The sequence below is a fragment of the Vidua macroura genome, chromosome 1 (genome assembly GCF_024509145.1).
Source record: "Vidua macroura isolate BioBank_ID:100142 chromosome 1, ASM2450914v1, whole genome shotgun sequence".
NCBI lineage: Eukaryota > Metazoa > Chordata > Aves > Passeriformes > Viduidae > Vidua > Vidua macroura.
Genome location: NC_071571.1, coordinates 44079306 through 44088991, shown reverse-complemented (window position 1 = coordinate 44088991; position 9686 = coordinate 44079306). Strand labels below are relative to the sequence as shown.

Below are 9686 nucleotides of genomic sequence, written 5' to 3'. Positions count from 1 at the left end.
TGGTGCTTAGTGATCAGCTTTGCAGGCCAACAGCAATGAGCACTGTGCCTAAACTCACAGATAAGAAAGAGAAATTGGAGGTAGAGATTAATCACTTGCTGCAGAGGATGCAAATATTTCAGACTGCAAAGTACAACTAAAGCCAGGTACTTTTCCTCTTAGTTGCTAAATCATTTAAGAGAAAAATTTCAACTTTTCTCATGAATCTTTTGCAAGGTACAGTACTTTTAGATTACTTTTTACATGTGCACACTGGGGAGTCTACAGCTTCTTAAAAATGAGATTTCAGTGACTGTAGTACATCCAAGGACTTAATCAGCACAGTGCCATAGAGAAGCTGAAGACCTAATGTAGGCTAAATGTAAATTTGTAAAATGGAAATAAGTAAATAATTCATATCAGCAACATCAATTTGTGTGTGGTTTGTTCATCTTCCGGCCTGAGTTGTTTCAAAAAGTTGAGGTTTTTATTAAAGGTAGAAGAAGAAGAAGTACAAGGAAGAGAGTCACAGTCCTCCTTCAGAGTTGTTTCAAATCAGTTGTCTTCCCTCATCTTTCCTCTCCAGGCTACGGAGCTTCCTTCAGGACTGAGGAGCAATCTGGCTGAAGATGGCAGCTGCTAGTGTCGTGAGTATACAGCTATGTCACTGTTCATCTCCTTTTCCTTCCCCCCTCTTTGTCTCCATCAGTTTTCTGCCCCTTTCAAGCCACTGGTACCATCCCAACATAGCAGTAACAAAAAGACTTCTTCTCCCCTTCTTTCCAAGTTGGGCATTTTGCCTTTTGTTATGTATTTGAAGCCAAGCAAACCATGGTTTGAATTATCTGACAGACATAATGCTTTCACCACCTACCATTTTAGTAACTGAAGTTAGCTGGACATCGTGAACTGCTCTTTTGTGAGTTTTTCACTCAGTGGGTCATTTGTATAAATCTCTGCTGTGCTGTACACTCCAAGCAATCTGAAATTACCTGTTTCACTGGCAGCCTTTGCACTTTCTTATTTAAATGGAATACATTAAGCATCTTCAATTGCATCTGGTGGAGAGGGCAAATGTACGCTTTACTGAGCCTCTCAACAGAAATTTACTAGATGTCCTATTGCAGGTCACACATCCTGGCAAGAGTAGCCTGGATTACTACAGGAACGACAGCATGGTGCTGTCCCTGTGTGAGAACCCAGTGAACAGCACAGACTTCATGTGTGACAAGAGGCAGGTCAGGCACTTTGCTCAAGCCTTCCTGCCAGTGTTTTTCTGGCTCATCTTTGCTGTGGGCACAGTGGGGAACACCTTGGTTGTGCTTGTCTATTGCAAATACCACTTCAGGAGGAGCATGATGGATCTGTACCTGCTGCACCTGGCCATCGCTGACCTCCTGCTCCTTTTCACCTTCCCCTTCTGGGCCAAAGCTGCTTCTGATGGATGGATCTTTAAGGACTTCATGTGCAAAGTTGTGAACAGCATGTATAAGATCAACTTCTATGGCTGCAGCTTGCTTCTAACCTGCATCAGCTTTGACAGGTACAGCACTATAGTCCAAGCAATGAAAGCTAAAACTTGTAAGCGAAGGTGGCTCCTGCGCAGCAGGCTCATGTGCCTGGCTGTCTGGCTGACATCTGTGAGCCTGTGCATCCCAGAACTCATTTACAGCCAGAGCACACAGGTGGGTGATGTAACAGTTTGCAAAATTATGTACCCACCAAACGTCAGTGTGATCTTCAGAGTTACGGTCCTGGCCTTGAAAGTTATCATAGGATTCTTCCTCCCGCTCCTTGTCATGGTGATTTGTTATGCCCTTATCATCAACACCCTCCTACAAGCCAAAAGATTTCAAAAGCAGAAGTCGCTGAAGATCATCACCATGATCCTCACCGCTTTCCTCCTCTCTCAGTTCCCGTACAATATTGTTTTGCTGGTCAAAGCCATCAACACCTACACAGGGGTGGTGCACAGTTGTCAGGCTGCCAACCAGCTGGACATCGGGCTGCAGGTCACCCAGATCATCGCCTTCCTCCACAGCTGCCTCAACCCCTTCCTCTATGTCTTTGCTGGCGAGCGGTTCAGGATGGCACTGGGCAGGATGATGCAAAGCTGTGGCTGCTGCTGGAGCAGGGGCCAGGAGCACTCCTCTGCCTGTGACAGCCAGGAGCACAGCTCAAACTGGTCCTTTGCCATGCTGGGGAGGCGGCGGGTCAGGAACTCCCTGATCCTCAACACTCACTGGACCTCCTTTGTTATGTCCCCTCCTTGCAAAGTCATCCTGTAAGTTAGTCCTCACCTGCTCCTCTCCAGAGAAGCACCAAGCTCTTTGGAAACCATCTGTATACCCCAAAGATTATCCCAGAGGGGCAGAAAGGGTTGGGGACCTGCCCTTGATGTGCAGGACCCAACTGAGGGTTGCTGGCTGAGAGAACAGGAAACCTTTAGCAGATGGGAGCAAAATGGAAACATACTTGCTATAAACAGAACTGATAGATGTCAAAAGCTATCTTTGTGACAGCTGGCCCATCTGCAGTTCAGACCACAACCTGAAATAATAAGTCTCATAGCAGGTGATACACCCAGGTATGGCAGCAACACAGGCTGATGAAGTGTTCTGACCACAGGAAGCAGCAGCAGGGGGTTCAGCCTTCATTTGCTGTCACACCAGCTTCCCCTAAGAATGTGGCCTGACTTGGGAGCCCTGCCAGATTCCTACACCAGATTCCATCCTGTGTAAAGGAGAATGGTCTTTAGCTCTGACACTGGTTTGTAGCAGTGGGCAAATGCTGCTCTCTGTGCCTGGGCAAATGCAACTCTATTTGGCTGCATAGGTGGTTTTTCTTGCAAAGAAAAGCCAGTTGTTCGTGTACATAAAGTGAGCATTGCAGAATGTGGTCTTTCTCCTTTATTTTAGCTGTGTAATGTCAGTTTCGATGGCTCCTGTTTTGATACTGGAAACAAATCATCCCTCACAGTAAAAATTAAGGGCTTTGGAGACATTAAGTTGTTTGTCCCAGGGATATTTGCTGTATGGTGCAAAGCTGTCATGAACCAGAACACAAAAACCAAACCAAATGGTTCAGCTGACCACCAGTTATGCACCAATATCTTTGAAAAATATATTTAACCTAGCACCAGCAAGACAGGGAGTAATTAAGTGTCAAACCTAATGAAATTTGGAATGAGACATCAGGATGTGGAGGCTGCCATTCCCAGAAGTGGTGTGCTGTAATGCACCCCAAAACCTGAGCCCCCAGGCCATCATTTATCTGTTCCGCTTTGCTCATCCCCTCACAGGGACATGGCCTTGCCAGTCCTGCCTGACCACAGCCTGCACCTCCCACTCTTCAATTGCAGAATGTAGTGCTCAGGAGGCTTTGTTTTAAATAATCTCGTGTAACCTGGTTTGCTTTCTGGTATTTAGGTCTTGCAGGGAAAAAGAATTTTCATTGTGCGTTTATCATTAAAGCATGTTGGTAAACAAGAGGTTTCTGCAGAGTTTGGTGCTGCTTTTCTAGCTAATAAGGTATACCTGGGCAGATGGGGGGTTCAAGTTTCATATACATTTATTAGGATTTTTTTTTAACCTTAGGAGGAAAAATGGTCAAAGATGTATATGATTTTCACTGTGTGTATAGGAAGGGTATGGGGTTTTTTTGTGATTTGTGCTCAGCAAACAGAAGCCAAAATTAAATAAAGGCACTGCCACATACACCAAGGGGATGAACTGGTTGTTTCTTGCCCACGCATCCTTCCCAGTTCATACACATATAATCCACACACATAACCTGTTTGCAATCACAGCATTTACCCCTCTCAAAAGAAGCCAAAGGAAAACTTTGCTAAGAGGGTCTATTTCAAATATCTAACCCTTGTGGTGTGGAAGCTACAGCTGAGAACCCTGCAGGCACCAGAGCAAGTTTAGGCTCCTGAGATGAGGGCTGGGGTACAGGGCAAGTTTCTGAGGGCAGGGGAGGAGGGAGCACATTGGGGGCAGATGCTTCTCCACAGCAGCTCAGCCCTACTATCCCTTCCTGAGGCTGGGGGTGATAGGGCACATACTCAGAGGGTTCTCCTGGCTCCCAAAAAGCCCTTGAGTTATGCAAACAAGCAAGTGTGCAAACCTTAGCTGCTGCAAGCTCCTCTTCCCTGTACTACATCTCACAAGCCCCAGGAACCTGAACTTCGTGGCCATCTCACAGAAAGTAAAGCTTCTTCAGTCCCCAAAATGCAATGGGAAATACTCGTGCTCAATCAGCAGGTGAAACTGCTGAGGGTGGTGAAACAGCAATGAATTTGCAGCAGTTTGGGGTGACGGGGTTGTCCCTGGGTTATGCACATCCTGCTCTGAGTCAGGGTGCTCCCATCACTGTGCCAGGGGAAGTTGGGGACCAACCTCCCTGGGGGTGGTTTTTGCTGCTGGGGTTTGTACTACCATGGCTGCCTGCAGTCCAGCAGCTGCTGGTGGCTTCCCAAGCTGCTTTCACCATACAAACACCCCTCTGGCTGCAGCCTCATCAGCAACCCTTCTTGTTGGTCAGGGCAACAGGGACTTAGTCATGGAGGTGTTTTCTGCCATTACTCCCTCTTGCATCTGCTGGGGGCCTCCATCTCTGAGCAGCACAGCTCCTTGTGGTCAAACCCTTCTTGGGCTCCTCCGTCACTCTGCCTTGACATTTTACTTGCATTTATCCCACCACAATCTCTCTTGTGCCTGGCTAGGGTGTCCCCAGCCTTCACCTGATGCTCTCTTCCAGGATGGGAGGTTTCCTCACAGGCAAAGGCTATTGTCTCCCTTGCTCCATGAGCACTCCCAGGGGATTCTGCTCATGTTTTATGCACAGCTCTAGCAGGATGGGCACCCAGCAGTTGCTGGAAGTCCTGGTAGAGACCTGAGATCTTCCACAGCTTGGGTCCCCTCCCTTCTCTTTGAGGTCAGTTTTTCCTAGATGTTCCCAGTTTTGGGCTGTAGTCTCCTATGCTGTTGCTCTTCTTCAAAGAGGCAGCTGGACTTGTCCCTGCCCCAAGTGCTGCGTTGTCACCATGGTGCAGGCAGTCATGTAGAGCAGTACCAGCCTGCTTGTGGTACAAGGGGAGGAAGCTGGGAGAGCCCATGGGAAACTTTTACTCTCTGCAGGCAAACCTGCCTACCTGGTGCCTGCTCTGCCCAAAACAGAGACATCTTTATAGAAGCACCTCTTCCAGAGCACAGGGAAGTGACAGAAGGATGTGAAAGTACAGGAATTATTACTATATTTGGACTTCAAGCATCCCTGTGACACTTCAAGGACTAATGAAGAGGATATGACAACCTGGTGGCAGCTTCACATGGTCCCCACAGAAAAATGTTACCCTGTTTGTGCCAAGGCCTGTTCTTGGGGCACAGACCGAGAAATATAAAGCAGAAGTAGGGCTGGGAGAGCCTTTCCCCTAGCACCAAGGGAGGGGATATTACCCAGGATGGATAAAAATCCATTACTGGAGATGGACACAAAGACTTTCAATGGCTGCAGCAGTTCCCTGCAGAGCTGAGGTACAGTAAGGCATGGTCACTTACACATGTACTGGCTATATGTAAAACTCACTCTTTGCAGGTCCCTCATACTCCAGATTAGGCTTTGCTGGAGCCTCTCCTAGAGGGAAGCTTCTGAATGTGGAGCCAGGACTCCAGATGCCTCTGGAGATGCTCTGAAACTTCTACTGGTAATTGTAGCTTTGAAATGAGGGGATGGCAATATAAATTTCATAAAACCCCCAAGTAGATTATACAATTACCAGATTTATCTTCCACACAATGCTATCTCTACAAGGCAAAAAAGGGACAAACATTCGCAGTGATAAAGAATTTTATTCTTAAATTCCTGAGGTTAAAAAAGGGGGAAAAAAGCATCAAGAAAAACATTCCAACACAACCATTAACATTTCTGTAACTGTACAGACACTGGTATACATGATTTTTCCCATATCTGGAGCAGAAGTTTGATGTGAACAGGGCTTGCAATTCTTTGGCAGTTAAGATCAAAAGATGCTTCTGAACAAGTTACAACCTCAGTGATTGAGCATAATTAAAACTACAGTGCAATTTCAGTTTTAGGAAAAAAGTCAGGCTTTTGTAGCTTTGCTATTTTTTAATGTGGTACACTCTTGTGCAATACCTCTTTCATTTTTCATAAAGCAACACTGAGTAATGTTGAGTAAAGGAACACTGTAATTTTCTTGAAGAAACTACATTCTTTTCTTTGCATAAACCTCCTCGAAATAAAAAAATTACCCTCTATATCTCCTTACCTTTTCCAGCACCCATAAAAACATCTAATTGCTTATGCTGACCACAATGTACAATCTCTTTGTCCTATGAATGTGACATCTCCTTCAATTAATTTCATGATCAATTTAAAATATTTTTCTCTTTATTGCATTCCTGCAGATAATAAAAAGCCTAATTCAACACATCACCTGAGCACCTATAAATAAATAGATTTTTTCAGCATTGCTGGCATAACTCACAAGAACAAGCATTTTATGAATGGAAGAATGAGGTGCTTGAATGAAATAATCTCTTGCACAAGCCTGCTCTTGTGCAAAGTCCTTTATTGGATTTCCATGATTCCAGTAATGAACTGTCTGGGACATTTAAATGAAATGTCTCTACTAATGTCAGGTTCTTTAGTGTCTCTGCACAGCCTCTTACAGCTATTATGATGGGATTATTGCTTCTAGGAAGCTTCTTAGAACAGCTGCACTCCTGTCCACTTGCAGCTTACCACCCTGATACTTCATAATTTGAAGCTTTTTCTCCTTAAGTACTGTCTTTGGTTAGAAGCAAACTTTTCATCTTTATACTACAGGTTCTGACTCCCTCTCTTAGTCCCCTTTCAGAGAGAGGAAAAAAAAAAAAAACCAACCATAAAATTACCCTCAAAGGGCAGGAAAATCTGAAGAAAAGGGACCATAAAGACTCAAATGCTAAATGAGAATAATCCAGCGGATTTACTCTCCTTCTCCCAAATACAGGCTTCAGCCAGTCTCAGGACTGTCTACGTGAGAGACCTCCAAAGAAACATCTGGCTTACTACATGGAGACAATTATTTTGAAAGCTACATGAACAGGGGCTTAAAAATATTTGCCACACAATAAAAAAAAGTCAAGAACTGGATGTGGAGAGAAATCAAGAGGCAAGGCTGTCAAATTATTTTTAGCAGAGAGATTTCAAATACTTTTTAACAGAGATGCCATGTTTTGGCTGAAGATACTTGACAGTGTCCCTTTACCTTACATTTGGCATGTTAAGAAAGATATCCCAGTAAAATTAGTATTCTAAGTAAACAACAGCAAAATATCTTTAAAAACCACACTTAAAAGCTTAAAAGAAAACTGCAGCAGACTTCAGTAACAGCTCAGTGAAATTGCATAGCATATGGTACACAGTACTCCATTTTTAAGCAATAAATAATCTCTTCTTGCTTAATTAAATATAAAACATAGCTTCAAGACTGAAATATGCTGTAATTCATGAACCTATCCACGCCATTTATTGCTGTTCATTGCCCACTTCAGTCTCTCGTCCATCTCATTTTCATGCACACAACCACTGCAGCCTTCAGGAGTTGCACCTTCCAGTGATCACTCTGCCTGGCAGAGGGTTGGGAGCACACCACCACCATGGGAAAAAAGGCAGCTGAAGGCAAGGGAATGCTGTTGATGAGTCAGAGACCTAAATCCTAGGTGCTCCATGAAAAGTAGTCATTCTTTCACAATCTTTTTCAGGATCACTGTATTATAGATTGTTAACAACTGGAACAAATGATGAGCAACCTTTAGCTTTAACTGCCATTATTTTCTTTTCTATGATCAGAAATTTCCCTCTGCCTCAGCTGCTCCTGTGTAAATGTCCAATACTTGCTTTGTGATCGCCACCTTTTAAACAACCAGTCCTTTGGGGTGGGAGATTCCTTATGAGTATTGGATTGGACCAGCAAAACATAAACAGCAGCTGGCCTCTCCTGACCACCTTCCCTAGCTGAGCTCATTCCTCCAATTCCCTCTCCTTGCTTTTACAAGTTTGCCCCTTTCCTCTCCCCAAACCATTTGCTTCAGTTTATGCTTGCCCTTTTTTCTTCTTTCCCCTCATGCTTTATTTTCTGTCTCCCACCATGACCCCTGTATGTCAGTTACAGCTGCCATCAAGTCTCTACAGGGTTCCTCACAGGTCTTGCTGGTCTTCTACTAACTGCTGCACTAAAACCCTCCAGGTCTGAGGTTTCTTGGGAGAACAGTAACATGAGAAATCGGACACACTTAAATTATGAGGAGGGCTGGTTGGGAGAAAGAGCTTTTCTTCTTTCTCCTGCCAAATGTTTTGCCATGCTATTGGAAGACAGGTTTTTTTGTACAGAAAAATCCACTTTCAGGTATTTGACAAAAAGCTGAAATTCTATATGGAAAGCAGATGGTTTGCACAGAAGTTTTTATAAGCGAGATATATAAGCGAGAACCCAGTCTTCCCTTAAAAGGCAGTGTTAACAGCCCCCAAATCTGAGATGGAAAGTTAGCAGTTGGTTAGGGCAACTGCAAGACTTAGGAAAGGGACAGAATGCACTAACACCACTGGATGGATATGCTCACCAGGTCTGGATATGCATTCTGTTTTGGATGGACATTTTGAGACCCATTCAAACATTATTGCTGCCTTCCACATGGTCTAGAGAGAGAGATGCTGCTGACCTCCCCAGAAATTGTGCTTTCCTGTGAATGCTGATGACTAAGGTGCTAAGGCAGGAAAAAGGAATGCTCCTCTTCCCAATATCACCCAGTGAGCAGTACTTTATTCCACTGGGGATGTTCTGCGTTCTGCCACTGGTGCTCACCGTAGGAACTGGGTTCCATGGGCCAACATACAGAGTACAGTGAGCCAAAGTGAAAGGAGTTGCTGCTTCATGTTTATTATTTTGTAACCGGTATTCAGTGCCAAAGCATTGGAAAAAGCCAGTTAAGACTTACCAAATCTTAGCCCAAAATGTATAAAACTCCTATGGTTTGCTGCTTATAAAACTTGGAAAAGAAGAAATTCTAGATGGATTACAATAATTGTGAAGACTGAAGTATTGCGTAATTGCTGCTCTGACTGTAAGAGCAGTACAGCAGAAAAAAGATGGTTATGTTTACACGTCAGTGAAGAGGTCAAAAATATGCATTTTTCTTTAAATTTCCTTTTGAAGGATATTTCTGGAAGAAAAACAGCTAAATTTTCAGCAGAGAATTTCAGTTTGCATTTAGATACTCCCACACTTATTTTTTTCCTCACTGAAAAAAAAATTGGTTATTATTGACCTGTTAAACCACACAACATAGCTTTTCAGCAATCTGTACACAGTACAGAACCATTAGTGTTCCTGAAAAGGCTTCTGTTTTTAGTGTACACATCTCCTCTTAAGTGCATTAGAACTATTGCATAGTTTCAAAGTCTTCAAACACAGTGGTAATCAGAATGCTTACGCATGTACATAAATAATATCATATCTTAAAAATTTAATTAAAAATACACAGTATAGTAAAGGCTATGGAAAATCACTTCCATCATAGATGACAGGTCGCTCAACAGCCAAGTGATAAAACACTCTTTTTGAGATAAACCTGTTAAGGAAAGAAAAGAGAGCAAAAAGATCATGTTAGATGAAGCCAACAAAGAGGGGAAGCCTTAAA

General features: G+C 43.7%; 2 protein-coding genes across 5 annotated transcripts in view; one reads left to right on the top strand and one right to left on the bottom strand.

Moving 5' to 3' along the window:
* The first annotated feature begins 538 nt into the window (after nt 1-538).
* CCR9 (C-C motif chemokine receptor 9) lies at nt 539-3619 on the top strand. Its single transcript, XM_053973606.1, has 2 exons — nt 539-626; nt 1107-3619. The coding sequence occupies exons 1-2, from the start codon at nt 609-611 to the stop codon at nt 2265-2267; spliced, it is 1179 nt and encodes a 392-aa protein (XP_053829581.1). The 5' UTR covers nt 539-608; the 3' UTR covers nt 2268-3619.
* Nucleotides 3620-5811: 2192 nt separating this feature from the next.
* The window catches only part of FYCO1 (FYVE and coiled-coil domain autophagy adaptor 1), a 42037-nt gene continuing 38162 nt past the window's right edge, over nt 5812-9686 (bottom strand). For all 4 annotated transcript variants that reach the window (XM_053973503.1, XM_053973511.1, XM_053973529.1 and 1 more), the window contains one exon: nt 5812-9617. In XM_053973503.1, coding sequence (XP_053829478.1) covers nt 9542-9617 — 76 coding nt within the window. In that variant the 3' untranslated portion in view covers nt 5812-9541. The remainder of the gene's footprint in view (nt 9618-9686) is intronic.